The 17,530-nt window shown below is 40.1% G+C and overlaps 1 protein-coding gene across 4 annotated transcripts in view; it reads left to right on the forward strand.

Annotated features, from left to right (window-relative positions):
• Nucleotides 1-17,530, forward strand: part of drp2 (dystrophin related protein 2) — a 151,757-nt gene that overhangs the window by 107,061 nt on the left and 27,166 nt on the right. For all 4 annotated transcript variants that reach the window (XM_069694302.1, XM_069694301.1, XM_069694298.1 and 1 more), the window contains exons 4-12: nt 1,098-1,218; nt 1,737-1,848; nt 3,103-3,259; nt 5,378-5,524; nt 10,284-10,362; nt 12,060-12,120; nt 14,288-14,349; nt 14,876-14,950; nt 16,444-16,645. In XM_069694302.1, coding sequence (XP_069550403.1) covers nt 1,098-1,218; nt 1,737-1,848; nt 3,103-3,259; nt 5,378-5,524; nt 10,284-10,362; nt 12,060-12,120; nt 14,288-14,349; nt 14,876-14,950; nt 16,444-16,645 — 1,016 coding nt within the window. The remainder of the gene's footprint in view (nt 1-1,097; nt 1,219-1,736; nt 1,849-3,102; nt 3,260-5,377; nt 5,525-10,283; nt 10,363-12,059; nt 12,121-14,287; nt 14,350-14,875; nt 14,951-16,443; nt 16,646-17,530) is intronic.

A 17,530-nucleotide genomic window follows, 5' to 3' on the forward strand; every position in this document is an offset into this window, starting at 1 on the left:
GATATATATGTGACCCTGGAATGAGCAGTATATTACGGTGGCTAAAGTGAGCTAATCTTAGCGTTTGAAAGATAATTCTGTGTAAATGATATTACAAGCAGTTTTCTGGTTTTATGTGTGTTCTTGTGATGCTCTTATACAATGTTTTAGCATTTACAATTAACTTCCACTGCTGGCTACAGTGTCTTTTCCTCCAAAATTCATTCAATTCAGTAATCCACCAGGCACAGTATGCTGATAAATTGCTTTGTGGTGGGTCTGGCAATCCTGAAGTTGTAAAACTGGGAATATCACATCTGGTGTTTTGACTCTGGTGATAATCAGTCACTGGTGAAACATCATATTACCCAGATCAACACAAAACACCACTGCAAGATGATAAAGGCAGAAGTGTAAGACACTCTTCTGCTTGTTCTTGTTAGCAGCTTGGACATCTTTCGATTCCCTTGGCATAACAAAAAGATATAAGCTAAATCGAGTCAGGTTTATTATACAGCCCAAAAACCCAAGTCTGCCTGAGGGCATTGCAATCTGTACAGCATATGCCATCCCAATTTGGAAAAGGAAAAACTCCACATTGCATCTAGTCTGTCAGGTTACATGGTAGATATGCAGCATAGTTACAGATATATAGAATTAAATGGCACTGCAATTAATTTGTAGATTATTTTATCGTTTAACTGAGACATTGTTTAGTATAAATGTTTTAAATAATGAATAATGATCCTCAAAAGATGATATAATGACTGTCCAAAACCCAAAGATATTCAATTTAAACCAAGAACGTCTATACATATAAAAGCAAAATGTGAGATGCTGCAACCGGCCAATAACAGCAGTTTTTAAAGTAGATATAAAATGTTTTCTAAGAATAAAAATTATTGTTCATTCATTTTCTGTCATTTGAATATTTGTTTCAGCACGAGAACACACCATTGCTTTTAGTCTATGTTAGATGAGGCCGTCTCATTTGAGGAGTCGGCATAGGTTCAGCTTTGCTTGCACAACAAATTTTTCTCTATATCATTTTGAGTAACCAGCACTTGAGTTTGGAAACAGCTTCTATCTTTCATTCCCCCTTCACTGTCTCTCTGCAGGCTTTCATGGAGGATGTCAAATCTCGCGGGCCGTTTATCTACTCCGTTTTGGAGTCTGCCCAGGCCTTTCTGGCTCAGCACCCCTTCCAGGAACCAGAGGAGACCCTGACCGATGGAAAAGGTCTGCTCCCTTCACACTCCGTGCCAACTGCTGCGCCAGCCAAAATGTCATACTCACAAACGCCCTCACCTGAGTTCATTTGGTGGGACCCATGCAGGTGAAATCATCCATTTGTGGTTATTAGCAGGGATCCCTCCTTGGTTTCACACTGAGTTTTAGGGAGAGAGACCAGGTTGGGACCAATTAGCTCTGGTTCCCCAGCTCCACAGTAACATCTGCTCAAATCAATAATAGCGTACTTGTGTGTTTGGCTCTCTGTTCTGGATGCTCACCAGGAGAATACTGTAGCACTCTACCTCACTATGTTGTCCAACTTGTTTTGCCCCCTGCCTTTATCATTCCCTCTCCCTTTTCATTGAGTTGCTATACCATCCTTCTCAAATCATTGCTCTTCTCAAATCTGACTCCTAACCCCTGCTCTTTCCGCTTGCTATTTCGCTGTCGAAACGTCCTCCTTTGCACCTTTATGCTTTTACCCCTGCACGGCCCCATCTAACCTGTTTCACCTGTTTCCGCAGACGTGTCTCCGCGCCGGCGCATCCTGAATGTGAGCCGCTCAGTATGGAAGCAGGCGAACGTGGCCAGTGACCTGTGGGAAAAGCTGACGGCACGCTGCGTGGATCGCCACAGGTCAGACACTTCTGTTAAACATTGTGTTGAACTTGTCAGATTAAATGTGGTTACTGCAATGGTGGAAAGTACATTTACTCAGGTGCCTATTACTATTTAAGTGCAATTTAGAGGTACTTGTACCATAGTGTTTCTATGGGGTGCATTGTTATACTTCCAGTTCAGGAAAAAAAATACTCTGATACATGACTTGTTAGAAGTTCCACCAAAGATACTTTTCCACTCTGAACTTTGTGTTATTTGAATAATTGCTTAAGGTTCCGGGAGATGATTAAAAAAAAAAAAAAGATCAGAAGATGACAGATTTGTGTGTTTTTTATTAATTACAACCCCATTAATCATCTATCAAACCCAAAGTTTATATTGTGACCCTTTGTAAGGACTCCATCTTTACCAGATGCAACTAAAAAGCTGCTTACACATCTATTTGCCCTTATTAACAATATGATAATATTAAATAAATAAATGTATTACTTTTGTTTGTACTTTTGCCAAAATACGATGTTGCAGAATTGGGATGGTATTGTCAATTTCATTTAACTAAAGGATTTGACTCCTCCTTTCACCACTGGGTTTCTGAACTCTTTCTTATCATTGGGACCCTGTCAGTAGTCGCAAAAGCACAAAGACAGTTTTAAAGATGAATAGGAAGCAGATTTTTAGAGTAATGGTAATGCCAAATTAATAACCAAAGTCGGGACTGGCAGTGCTCTGTTCAGAATACAAGCAGTTTTTTCCCTCTCAAAGTCTCGCCTTTTAAGTTTTATTGGTACGTTTTTTAAATTAAATGAATAATTATAGACCCCAGTGATTCAGGCAAATTCTACAATCCATGCACTTAGAAAATTACTCCAGAACAAACTCAAATCCTGTGACTTTTAGGGCTCGAAAGTCCAGTGTTCTTTCTTGTTGCGGCTGTGGGTGAGCGCTGATCCATAGCAGGGTTATGCAAAACAATATTACACAAAATACAATTACAAAAACAATTAGGAAAACATATTCATTAAGTTTTAGATGAGAAAATTTCAGAGCTCCATTTTCACGAGTATTAAAACTTGGTATAAAATATTAAATTAAGCAAACAGCCCTCCTACAATGACAGTCTGTAAATTTGGATAGATGGTGTGTTTGACTGCATACTTTATGGATTTTGATTGATTTTTTTGGGGGGGGGGCTATGACTCGCCTTGTTTCTAACTTTTAATGAGTCTGTTCGTTAATTGTAATGACTTGCATTTTCCACAAAACTTCCAGACACATGGAGAGGACACTGGAGCGTCTCCTTCAGATCCAGGCAGCGATGGAGGAGCTGGCGGGGGCCCTGGAGCAGGCAGAGGGAGTGAGAGATGCCTGGGAGCCTGTCGGAGACCTCTTCATTGACTCTCTGCAGGACCACATAGACGCTACCAAGGTAGAATCACACACTGCAGTGCACACTCTCTTCTCTGATTGTCTCTTATCTCTCTCATGTACACACACAGACACACGCACAGACATTATCATGGATCCTGATATAAATTGTTTTTTACCTGTGGAGTAACTTAATTGTCTCCTTTGAGATAATTGCCTCTGGCTATCCCTGGAAAAAAACACACACACACGATGACATTTTGACATATCGTAAACAAACATCAAAACAGTGACATGCTGTTTGTTTTTTTTTATCACAAAAACACAGCAGTGATTTATTACTCATGAATAAGTGAGAGATCTGTATCAGGCTGTGTTGCTTTAAAATGTTTGTTTTGCTTGTTTACACATTCCTGTCAGAGTAGCTGCGATCTGACAGATGATGACGAGGACGTGGCACTTCAAAATGATGCGCTGTGAGATGGCAGGGGCGACAATCCTCTGCTGAATAGATGCTGTTAAACAAATGGCAGGTCATTGGTTTAGCCATTACGGAGGGCCGTGTGCCACTGCTGCCTGTAATTGTGTGGCACTGTTCATTAGAAGTGAGGGCACTTCACAATAATCATGTCAGTGTTTGGACTCCTGTCACAGACAGCACATGTTCAGCTCAGTCTTTAGGGCGGGCTTGTCTGCTGGCGGCAGCTGTACTCCCTCTTGCTCTTACACACAGATGTATTCACATACAAAAGCAAACTCTTGGATACACAATTATAAACACCTTAAATACAAACATAGAGCTGCAACGAAGGATTCTTTTCAACCCCAATCAATACATGCTTTAATTGGTGTATTAATGTCAGGAAATGGTCAACATATGCCCGTCACAGCTTCACAAAATCCCAAGCTGACTTCTTTAAATGTCTTGTTTTGTCTGATCAGCAGTCCAAATCCAAAAGAAAATATTCTACAATCACACATGACTGAGAAAAGCAGCAGAGATGGAACAAGTATATTTCATTTTGTATTGCAAGACAAAAAAATGCTTTTAATTATCAAAATAGATGATTTTTCTGTTTATAGACTAATCTATTGACACACACACATTGACAAAAAAAAAAGCATGCACACTTGCTCCTAGACAGATCCTAGTTTTACATATCTACAAGTAATTTTGTTCCTCAGGGTTATAAAATAAACTACAGTAGATCATCCATCATGTAAAAACATAAAACCTCAGTTAGATTTTTGCAACATTTATATTTGAATATTATTTCGTTTTGCTGGAGCTGAATATTTTTACGTGAAATCATATCCAGTATTAGAAATAACTGTTGGAAAGAAAATCAGAGTTGTCATCCATAAGAGATGTGATTTCAGGCAGTCCTCAGGCTGAGTTTGCTGAAGTTTATGTCATGCCATCACAGCTTACTACTTCTGAATTCTGCTTTGTACCTTTCACTTCCACTTTTTATCTTTGTTTCTACTGTGTACTGTCAAAAGATGACATCAGTGCTCAAAAGTAATTGTGAGAACGACATGCAACTCAGTAAAACATATTCGTTACAATCATGCCTTCTTTATTTCGGGTGTCTTTGTTATCTATTTTTAGATATAAATTCTCTCCAGCAGTTGCTTTGTCAAGTTTGTAAACAACAACAAAAACATCTTCAGCAAAAGTTTTCACACACAGCATAAAAATAATAAAGAGAATACATACACCCTGCTTTTCAAAATGACTGGGACACTGGCATCAGTAAAAGGGAAAATGTATGCACACATAAAAAGCTTGCATACCCCATTATTGCTATGGTGTATCCTTTGTTTTATGAATGCCCTGTTTTCCCTCATTATGTACACATATAATCTACAATGTACCAAGGCTAGAGTGATTTCAATATCGTTATACATTTTTTCCCTTTGATTTTTGGTCTCTAATACATGGCTTTCAAAAACTGAGCTGAAAGCTGTAACATATCAAGTTTCAATTGATTTTTTTTCTTATTTCATTAATTTGAGTGGCGTTGGCTCAGACTGGATGTTTCTGGGCTGCGCTCTCACTCCTGACATTTTTATTCTATTTATTCTATTTTATATTTCATCTGTTTTCTCTTTCTCCACTGCTCTCTTTTCCATCCACATACCTCTGCCCCCTCTGCTTGTCTTGTTCCCCATGTAGTTATTTAAGGAGGAGCTGACCCAGGTGAAGGAGGGAATGAAGCACATCAATGATCTGGCCCACCAGCTGGCAATCTCTGATGTCCATTTGTCGATGGAGAATGCTCGCGCCCTGGAGCACCTCAACAGCAGATGGAAAGTGCTTCAGGTAGAATTCACCGCCGGGCCCGTGTTGCCTATTTGACATTGTCAGCAGCAGCTTCTCTAGAAGTCAGGTTAGAGAAGGGCCTAAGAGAGCGAGTCCATGTGTAATATTTGGAGCTGTAAGCTGCTCTGCCGGCTTCCAACAGTTTCACGTTCTTCACATCTTTTTGAGCTGTGAAGGACAATGGCGTGTTTTTAGGAGGTTGATAAAGGGCCATATGTGTGATACATTTTTGAAACAGTTTAACATGGAGGTTAGAGGACTTTTGCAGGATTGATAGATCAGTGATGTCTGACTTTTGCAGTTTTTGTAAGTCTGACACCATCGACTTGTTTTTTCTTACTACAAATCGTGCATATTTAAAGAATATAGTTCAACAGTTTAAAAAATATTGTTTTTGCTTGGCTCTGTAGACAAATTAGATTAGATACCACTGGTACTGTGGAGGGAGCTAGGCTAGATGACTAATGTTAACTTCTAGTATTTATGCTTAGCTAGGGCAGTCGCCTCCTGGCTCTGACTATGTGAGATCGGTAATGATCTCCTTATCGAACTCTCCGAAATTAAAGGAAATAAGAACATTTTTGAAAATGCTGAACTATTTCTGTAATGATTTTAATTCATGCTATGCAGTTTCAGATTTAGTTTTCTTTCTGTTTCAGGCAGTCATTGGTCTCCAGTGATTTTATTTTTCACGGCATGAAAATCAATTTATGGAGAGCGTGAATTATCAGTGAATGAGGGTTGGGTTTGCATTGAAAGTGTGAAAACATTGTCAAAAATAGCTTTAATGCAGTAGTCTCAGTATGAATCCTTTTTTCTAACAGCTGTTGTTTCTTGGTTTCTTTGTTGTTGTTGTTGTTGTTGTTTTTTTGTAAAGGAACGTAGTTCAAGTAAATGATCAAATCCTGTAGGAAATCATTTAGATGGCACTCATTAGTTGGTATAACTACTGAATTTATTTAGAATCAGACCAGGGCATTGTCTCCCAAAAGCATCTTAACACTAAGATGATTGTAAAATCCAACTTATGAACCTTAAGCTTAAGCTTAAGAGCTGTTTCCCAGAAGCACTGTAACTGAAGACTGAAGACGAAACGACTGTAGATGAATGAGTGCCTCTTCCTACTCAGTCGTGGGAGGATAAGAGCATCTTAAGAAGCTCTGGAACTAACAGAATCCACAAAAGTTTTTCTTGTCTTTGTTCATTTTTAAGATTATACTTTTATTATTAACACTGATGTTCTTTGTTAAGTGATGTTTGATGTAAAATAGATCATATTTAAATTAGAAAATAAGAAAATAAAATGAAACTAACAAAAAATTAACAGATTAATTTGTGAAATTGCTTTGCCAGTTTGTGTCTTCATTATCATTGTTTCGCAGCTAAAATATCTGATACAGAAATAATGACAGTGTGACATTCACAATAGATGACATGCATATTTAGAAAACTTAGAAGGTGCTTATTATGTATAATGTGAGTTTCAGAGCAGCGTTTGCATTGAGCAGCAGTTAAATCATTACAAGTTTATTTTCTTATACCTCACATTATGCTCCATTTTCAAATCGAGGTGAAAAACATGTCTTTGAATCGTTCAAGGCATTTGCACTATGTAAGTATATTTATTGTATAGCATAGTGTAAATGTATTCAGCATCATGCTCAGAGCCATGGAGAGCTGACATTAAGAGGCTGTTAACGGTGTGCGTATGCACTCCCTTAAGTGCTGTTTTCTAAAATGTGTGTAGAAAATGAAGAGCATTTGAAGAAATGGTCTTTGGTACTTTTACACATCGTAAACTGGACAGTTAAAGAGCGAAATACACTCACAGGGCGCTTCTTCAGGAACACCTTGTTTTCTAGGCACACTTTGGGTCTGAATCCACAGACTATCTGAGTGTTGCTGCTGGCCATGTGCATCTCTTTATGACCACTGTTTACCATTCTATAATGACTCCATTTAGCATAACAATGCACCATGTTACACGGCAAAAATGATCTATAACTGGTTTCATGAACCTGACAATGAGTTCAGTGGCCTCCACAGTCAACAGATCTGAATCTGATAGGACACCTTGGGGATGTGGTAGAACAGTAGACTGACACCTTGAACATGCAGCTGACAAATCTCCAAAAATTATGTAATGCAATCATGTCAACACAAAGCAGAATCTCACAAATGTTACCAACATTTTGGGGAAGCCATGCCACCTGATAGAGGCTGTCTGAGAGCAAACGTAGGCTATAGTCAGTACTCTTACGATACTCCTAATAAAGTGCTTTGTTTCCACTGAACGTACATCAGTGAAATGGAATGATGAAAATTAAATTAATCAATATCTGAACCTATGCACTTACATGAAGAGGGCAATTCTTCATAGAATTTGAAGCACATACTCTTAAAGTCTTTTAGAAATTTCAAGAATAAAGTGCCTTGGATTCACTGGACTGAGCCTGACCCTCCCTCACTGCTTTACTGAATGTATGGCTCCTACAAGCAGAACATAACCCACTGAGCCTTCATGTTATAGCATCCCGTCCCCATTAGATAACCTTCAAGACATCTTCTCCACAGCCTGTCATGGTGCTTTAATTGCCGATCCAGCCTCTCCTCTCCTCTCCTCTCCTCTCCTCTCCTCTCCTCTCCTCTCCTCTCCTCTCCTCTCCTCTCCTCTCCTCTCCTCTCCTCTCCTCTCCTCTCCTCTCCTCTCCTCTCCTCTCCTCTCCTCTCCTCTCCTTTTGCTCTCCTCTTGCTCTCCTCTTACTCTCTCTTTCTCTCTCCTCTGAACATGATGATTTTAATGTCTCTTGAACAATTTTTAGAAATTAATTTCCTCTATCCACTTTGCCATATACAGGCTTCAAATTGCAGATTTCAAATTGCCTCTGTGGCTCAGAAATAGTCAAGACTGAAACATTTCATCAAGAGAATGGAACAAAACAGAGCAGATGAATGTTTTTCCATGCTCTCTGCTTTGACAGCACTAAATATAGTCGATTGCTTAAACCTTTCTCCTCCAAGGAAAACCGGTTGAATTGTTTACAGCAAATAATCAGCAGCCTCCTGTTTTAATTAAGATATCTGAAATGTTTTCTTTCGTGTGATGCACAGATGACACAGAGGAAAGTTTAATGAAAGATTGTTAAAAAAATGTACATAGGTAGATATTTCCAGTAACATGTCTCAAACCTGCAACATACTTTAAAAAGGGTTGCTGCAGTCCCATGTATTTTAGGAAAGGAATATTGGGACTGATTACTAATTACTTTTCAAAGAGATCTACAAAGAAAGTACAGAAACTGAGGCGTATCTTCATAAATAAATCATTTTACAGGACAATTTCTGCTAAATCTTTGATGTACTGTGTGCTGAAGTAGGTAGTGTCCTTTGGTCGTTGATTCAGGCAGTAAGTAAAAGCTTCTTATCCTGCCTGATGATCAATATGTTAAAAAGGCTCTTAGTTGTCACCAGCAGATATTCCTCTCCCAGATCTTGGATTTCAATCCCATTTTTCTTGTGATATCAATAGAGCCCGTGTGACATATGAAGAGACAGGTGTTCCAAATGGTTTGAGAGAAAATTACGTCAGCCTTTTTTGAGCTGCTTTGCTTGCACCGCAGCTGATCTGCCATCTCTACTCATCCACATTATTAATTTCAATGCAATAAACAGCACAGACATGGCATCTTGACAGAAAAAAGAAAGCAGAATAAAGAAACCTTTTTTATTTGTCTCCCTCCCTGTGTCCCATTTCTCTCTTAATTAAAATGATAAATGCTAAATCCCAGCAGCATCCTGTGTCCTGTTGATTTTGGCTGTTCTGACGCTCGCACAAATGTATCTCCAAATTTGATTTGCTAATATTTGTCGATCATGGATAATTTAGTCATTTGTCTTCCTTATGGCAGCCCAAATTGTCTGTACAACAAATAGATTGTACAACAGAGCACAGTTGGCACTAACATCTCCACGGCACATTGACGATGCTCTATATTAGTCGAAACCAATTTAAATCATGTTCAAGATATTTTATTTTTTTTCTCAAGTGAGGGAGCGATGTTTGTACAGAAATGCTAACTTAATATGTCTTTCTTTACACATTATGACCCATTGCCTGTGCTTCTCTTTCAAGTCTAAGGGCCCCTCACGCTTTCTCTTTTCTCTCTTTATCTGTCGCTCTACCACGCAGTGAGTGGATTTACCTCCCATTGTTTGAGGACGCACTTCAACATCCAGCTGACAATGACTCATGTGCCAAATCCAATACATTTCAAATAAACCAGGATTACGCAGACTAAATCCCATTTGGTGGGAAACATAACTGATGTGAAATGTTTTTTACAAAGGCGACGGCAAACTTAATTTTGTCAATTCAGTCTCCATGGTTATTGAAGCAGCACATGTGAGGCTCTGCAAACCGTCTCTTTCTCTCTCATTTCATCGTCTCCTCCTCCAACACTCCTGCACACTGATACCGCAACCAGGAAGCGTCGTCCTCATTTCAACAAAATATATTATTTTGTAATCTCTGTCTTCATTTCCTACCTGCTGTTCTTCAAAGGCTTCCAGAGTCCTTCAAGAGAAAAAAGACATAATTTATATTCGGCAGTTAACTAATGGAAGGAAAGCAGGTGGTCCATGCATATCTATTGTGGGGATTTGTGGTGGAGGGGGGACGAACAGCATGATTCCCTTTGATTTAACTTTGCATGTGTGTGTGTGTGTGTGTGTGTGTGTGTGTGTTTATGTGTGTCCTCAGGGCTCCATAGAGGAGAGACTGAAGCAGCTCCAGGATGCACACAGAGACTTTGGACCTGGATCGCAGCACTTCCTCTCCAGTAAGAGTCCTCTTCTGCTATTTGAAGTTGGTGCCTCATGTCGGGCCAATCTGTGCCATGCTGTGCCAAGGCACTGTCTCAGAGTGTGTGTGTGTGTGTGTGTGTGTGTGTGTGTGTGTGTGTGTGTGTGTGTGTGTGTGTGTGTGTGTGTGTGTGTGTGTGTGTGTGTGTGTGTGTGTGTGTGTGTGTGTGTGTGTGTGTGTGAGGGGGGCGGGTGGTTAGGTGTATTACAGTTTAGCTGTGATAAGGCTATAAACTGCTGTGTTTGTGTGTGTATTTGGGTTAGAGGTGGAGCTGGTAGGCCGTGTTCGTCTGCCCTCATCAGCTCCAGCACACTGTTGCGAAGAGCCTCCCCAGTGATGCTCATCACAACAGTCATTGCTCTCATTTGAGCAGAGATACATATTTGTGAATTCTGTCTCTTCTTTTACCTGCTGCTCTTCAAAGGCTACTGAGCGATAGCAGAGGGGCTGAAAAAAGGGATTTACTCTACCTAGTTTAAACTGATAGAGTGGAAAAAAAGCTGTATGTTGCAGGGCTCCCCTGTGTGAGTGTATCTGAAGTGGTGGTGTGTGCTTGTGTGTTTCCAGTGTCCTCACCAGCCCCATCCAGATTTACTGCTGTCACGCTGGATCAGAGATGCCACACTGGGGCTTATATAGCACTACTCCAGTGCCAGCTCAGCCCACTGCGCCCTGCAGAAACGTCTGGGTTTACGTCCGTGTGACTTTTATGCACCAACATGCCCATAATTCAGCTTGTTGTTTCATATTACATGGAGCACATATGTGCATCTGGTGCTTATGGCTCAATGGAATGTAACTGAATACTTTTACTCCTAATGTATTAGGAGTTTCTAGCAGTCCCACTAAAGAAAGATTTTTCTTCTGGATTACTGAAATAGTTTAATTTCAATAACAGTGTGATGTTCAAAGAAGTAAAACACTACCCATAAAGCAAAGATTGCAGAAAAATTAAATTAAATAAATAGATACAAGTTTGTGTAGTAGAACTTTTTTTTTTTTCATCTCACAGCTTCACAAATTTATTTTGTGATGAACTAATTATGTAATATATACTAATATGTCAATCACAATACTTTTCTTTAGTCAGGTGTTGAATACAGGACTTCTACTTATAGCAGAGGATTTTTATATTATTGCTACTTTTATGTAAGTTAAGTATCAGAGTACATGTTGCACATCCAGATTTCAAAGACTACCTCAGTCTCTGTGTGTGCATATGTCACATATACAGAGGAACAACATGCGAGTCTGCACTGTGCTCCGTCATAATACAATAATGGAACGTCACAGTGTGTGTCTGTGTGTACAGCTGCATGTATACCATTGCATCACTGTGTTGCTGTGCAGTCTGTCCTCTCTGATTCTCAGTTGAACCCCTCTGTGGTTTAGTCCGGAGGCCGGTTGAAATGCTCCAGTCACCCCGTCTCACTGACTCCTCTACCTCCCATATTCTATTAGGCCGTGCCAAACAAACCAACACTCTGTGGAAACCCACCACAATAGACTTGTCTCTTTGGCTTTACTGCGCCAGTTGTACAGCAAAGCAGCTCTTTTAAGAAGGTCTGAATGGACACGGTGTCTGGACATGCTGTCAGGGACATTGTGCACAATGGCTTTTCATGCATGACATGCCTATTTTGAAATTGATTGTGTCTCTCTGTGTTTGCACAGGTTCCGTGCAGATACCATGGGAGCGTGCCATCTCCCCGAACAAAGTGCCCTACTACATCAAGTAGGTGCAGCTTCAAGTTCAGTGTTTGCATTGTTGGAGTAAATGTACTTTTTTCATGGTCGATTAAGTGGCTGGATTGAAGTGGAGGAATTTGTTATTTTCTAGACAAATCGATATGACCAGAGCTGCATAGACGGTGTGCAGTTTGACCTTTTGTACAATGTCTTAACTCACACTACATGTTTTCATGTACCACTTAATCAACTCACAGGTCGTCATAATACAATAATGGAACATGGCTGCTCACAGCAATGCTAGAAAAGAAAGAAAGGAAGAATTGCTTTTGGATGTTTCCTCTTTGCTTGTGGAGATTATTTTGGAGTGACCAAACAGTGGTGACTGATTTATCTGCTCCTATTACATCAACAAGAAAGCTGCAAAACTTGCACTTGATAGTGTTTTGTCAGGTCAATCACAGAAAATACTTTTCTACAACTCAGCTTACAACTTTAGCATGGCCCATGTCATTCACACTTGTCACTGTTTTTGTGGCGCAGAAGTGAGACGTTTTTGTTTTTTCAACTGGAAACAAAGGCCATTCTTTTAGGCCAACACCAGGCCTTGTTTTAATCACTCAATAAATCAGAAATGTCGGCATTAAGAGGTCTTCATGTAGCTCTATGCTTTTTAAGCAGATCCAGTAAAAAACACCTTTGACTGCAACATCCAACCCGAGCCTAGAAGATGGCCAGATGCATTGTGTTTTTTTGGTTGTTAATCCATCCTCCCGTCCATCTGTCCATCCATCCTAGGCTCACAAAAACAATTTCTTCAAATTTGTCACAAACGTTCACTTGTTCACTGGACAAGGATCAGCTAATACAATGTTGGTGGTCAAAGATCAGAGTCACTGTGAACTTACAACCGTTCCATATTCATAAACATATTTCAGGAGCATCTTGACTCTAGACAAACATGAATATAAACTGCAACATGACTGGTTACCAGAGGCATACAAGCGTGAGACAATAATTCTAGTTTTATAACAACTCCTGTTGAAATACTATGTACTCTGGCCTTAAATATGTTTTAAATTGTTTTAATGTATGGGGGAATTCTCCTGACAACAATTATGTCTTTCTCACTGAGATCATGTGTGATTTGTACAAGCAAATCAAACAACGTAGATAAGAATAAACCTTTACTGTCCTCAGGTTGAGAATATATCTCTTCATATTTTCAGAGATCTTTCCATTGCCCAAACCTTTAAGTTGATAAATATTAAATGATTCCGAAAGAAACTCTCTCTGTTTGAATCCTGTGTGCCTGAGCACTCATCTATTTTTTCTCTTTATCTCATCAATACTAGTTACCTTTAGAGTTCTTCTGTTAATCAGTGTACCGTGAATGTAGTTATGTTTATACAGGATGGTGTATTATATGTGCAGGTTTCTTACTGTGCAAGTGTTTATACAGTTTGTTCCTCTACAGGTTCATCAAACCTAGACAATGTATTTATTCTGTTAATCATTTGCAACACGACCTCATGGGTCTTGTTTTAGTCTGATAGTCAGTTCTTTATGGGCTATATTCCTGTTCCGATGGGGATGGGAGTAGTATCTGAGTACCACTCCACTGGCTACCAATCAATGAGCACTCGCATAGGTAAAACGATGAGTGCTCCCTTAAAAGGCCCCTGGGTCTCGGCACATGTCCTGCTTTGTGATTTCTCATGTATTTTGCTGCTCTTGTCCGTTTCATTGGATGTATTTTATTAATGGTTCATATTCTGAAAGTTCCCGTAGAGCTAGTCGTAGGATCGGAACATGGTGTAATTGCATGTTTTTGATGTGGATATGACTTCGATTTTTATGTTGTATTTAAGAGGGAAGCCCTTTAAGTTACTGTCAGAATATCTCCAACAGAGCAGTAGTGTGACGTAACTTCAGCACCTAAATGTGTAACCTTTATCGTGTTTGACGCACGTCTGCACTTTCCAGGCCTAAAAATGTTTGGCTTATTTCATGGTCACCCTATTTACCCCTATCAAATGTCTTTATCGCTCACTTTTAGCTCTCCTTTTCCTGATTGCTACCTACCTGCGTTTCTCTGCTCCCGTGACTCATTTGTACTCCACTTTTACCTTCATCTTTTTAACCTGAAAATGTGCACCCCAGTTCTTGTCTACTTTATGAAATCTTCTGCCTTTGTTTCATTTTTCCGTCAGCCATCAGGCCCAGACGACATGCTGGGATCATCCAAAGATGACAGAACTCTACCAGGCGCTGGGTGAGTTAAGGAGACAATTAAAGCACCCTCATGCTCATTCACCCAGGACCCCCACTGGGCTGCAGCAGCACCAGTAGCATGGCACCACTGGGCTTCTTCTTTCAAGGCCCTGCCACACAGCTCATTAGGGAACTTGTATTTCAAACACCTTAGGGACTACATCGCTACTGTCATTAACCTACGAGGCCCAATTTGTCAGCACTGTGATTGCTTTTGCGTAGCCCTTTAATTAATTGTGATTAAACGACATCATGAGCTTTACTCTTAATCTGATCTGACATGGGGAGCTTGCAGGGGAGACAGTGACGCTGTTGCACATGCCCAGCTAGACAAACACATGCATGTGCACAGACACATACACTGATAATATTAGTAATAGAGTAAACTACTAATGACTTCTACAGCGGTGTGATTAACAGGGGGACAGATAGTGCTGTCTAATTTATTGATAGCAGGGAGTGGTGCTGGATGGGTTTGTTCTCTCATCTCTCTAATCTCTTTCTATCTGTCTTTTCCTTTCCATTAGCGGATATGAACAACATCAAGTTCTCAGCGTACAGAACAGCCATGAAGCTGCGACGAGTTCAGAAGGCTCTGAGATGTACGTACAGTGTTTCATTGATGGTATTTTCTCTCTGTAGTGCTGGAATGGCAGGTTAGGTGTTATGCCGTTATCCCACACCATCAGTAATCCACTATGGAAAGCTCTATTCGAGAATGAGATATAACGATTAGCTTTGGCATATTTCTTTATTCAGTTGTCGAAATAATCTTCTTTCCTTTCCACCCTACGCGGAAAGTAGTTGAATTTATTATCTGCATTCCCCATCAGTATTGGTTTTGAAATCAAGCAATCAAAAGCATTGATTCATTTAAGAGCCACTAGAACTACTCAACGACCGGACTTCTTCCTCATTTTCATCACTGCCTGGATCGTTAGCATGCGTGATAATTAGCTATTAATTGGTCCATTTGAGTCACAAAATAGAAGGCAATTAGTTTTTGCTGCATGGTTGAAGCTTGATAGCTTGCCCCGTTTGGGTCACTACTTTCAACATGGCCTTTTCTTTCTTTTTTTCTCTTTCTCTCCCATTTTTCCTCCTTCATCACATCTCATTGATTTTCCAACCTCTGCATTGCTCGAACTCCCTCTGACCCCAGATCAGCTTATATTTGTCCCTGCAAGTGGCCAATTTCGCACATTTTCTTACTCATGTTCAACCTATTTCTTTTTCTACTTTCTCTTCCAACCTTCCTCCAACCTTCTCTCCTTTCCACGTCCCAAATGGCTGTAATAAAAACTCAGCATGCACAGACCACTTTGAAAAACCACTTTCAGTGACCCTCCCACTTTCTTCTTCTTGCCCGCTCTCTTATCTCACCCTCCTCCGGTCTGCTCGTTGATATTGTTACAGAATTTAATTGCCAGACAGGCTTGACAACTGCAAAATTTCCACTCTTTCTCCCTGGTCGTGTTGTGAATGATGGAGCCGTGCTGTATAAGAGCCCATCAGAAATACATTTTGGGTGATTTACTCCCAACCCTGAGAACACTCCTGATATCTCCTCTCTCTGTTCTACCTTATTATCATGCTATCCAATTACACCTGGCATCAACGGACACCCTTTTAGCCGCACTCCTAGGGATGGACCATCAAATTAGTTTAGAAGAACAAAATCAAATTTGTGTCACTGCTCTTGAAACATCTGGTGGAGCTTAAGTGGGCAAAAAGGGTGAATAAGCACTGCTGTCGCCCGTGCTCTCATTTGCTGAAGTGAGGATGATGATTGTGCTGTGTGTGTCTGTGTCTTTGTGTGCGAAAGTCAATGTGAACTCATGTACAGATAAAACGTAGGTGTTTAGGCTTCAGCACATCCATATGCACGTTTTGGCAAATTAACTATACAAAAATATAAAAATTCACATACAAATCACTCAAAATGTATCATATCAGAAAAAATACATGCCAAAGTGTTACAATAAAAAAGATTTTAGAGCATGTTCTAAAAATATGCACTAAAATAAATACCATTTTTGAGTGCACAAGTAAACAAAGATGAATTTTCCAGATATCTTTGTTCCTGTCTGTTTAGTGGATTTAGTGGCGCTGAGCAGCCTTGTGGAAGTGTTTCGGGAGCAAGACCTGCAGCAGGGAGAGCATGTGATGGATGTGGTGGAGGTGATTCATGGCCTGACAGCTCTGTACGAGAGGCTGGAGGAGGAGAGGTCCATCCTGGTCAACATTCCACTTTGTGTTGATATGTGTCTCAACTGGCTGCTTAACGTCTATGACAGGTGGGTAAAACGGGGTGAGACGTTTCTGACTAGACAAAAAGTGAAGTAATTATTAAAACCTACTTGTTTTATAAGTTGCATCAGGTATTTTGTTTAAGCAACACAGCGTTCATATACCATTGGCTAATCAGGTTAGTGTCTACATATCCAGCAGACACTTTAGAGTGTGATTCTTGCCAACTGAGAAATTCAAGGAAAATGTTGATTTGCCTTTTAGCTCATAACCACCTCCTGAGAAAAGTATGTCATAAACGTTCTTTTTAAGTGCACTGTATTTTTGCTGATTTTACTCAGCGGAGGGCATCAACCAAAAAGCCTACGTGTATGTCCTGGATGGCTACTTAAAGAAAAACTGTGCCAAAATGATGCATCAAAGTCTGTTTTAAGTTCCTGGGGAGTTGAAACTGCAAATGTAAAAACATTTTTAGAAATCCTTTTCTGAGTCTGGGGTAGAAGAGGTAGAAAGCAGTGAACTTACCAGACCTCTGTAGCTTGCTCCTCATCTCTGCTTGCGGTTATTGGCTTGAGGCACTAATAGCAGAATCTCCAACCTAACTGTCAGAGGGCAAGTTGCCTTGCGGTTAATGGAGGTGCCCGGTTTTGACAAGCAAGAAGAATGAATGGAGGAAAAAAGATGATATTACTGCAGTGCAGTGTTACATCAGTGCAGTAAGTGACACACTCGCTTCAATCATATAATGCTCATAAAATTTCACATTACAGCGACAGTTCAGGAGATTTTATATCAATGCGAGGCTTATATGGGCAAAGTTCCAACAGTGCAATATCAGTATTCCTACATTATTGCTTGTAGCTGCCACCAGCTGCACTGAGCACAATGATGCTGAGGAGCGTCGCTGTCTGTCAGTCAGGTATAAATTTAGA

Source organism: Brachyistius frenatus, unplaced genomic scaffold (assembly GCF_029030835.1).
Source record: "Brachyistius frenatus isolate BFR_SWC_R1_liver_20210118 unplaced genomic scaffold, ASM2903083v1 Contig_17, whole genome shotgun sequence".
Taxonomy (NCBI): Eukaryota; Metazoa; Chordata; class Actinopteri; family Embiotocidae; genus Brachyistius; species Brachyistius frenatus.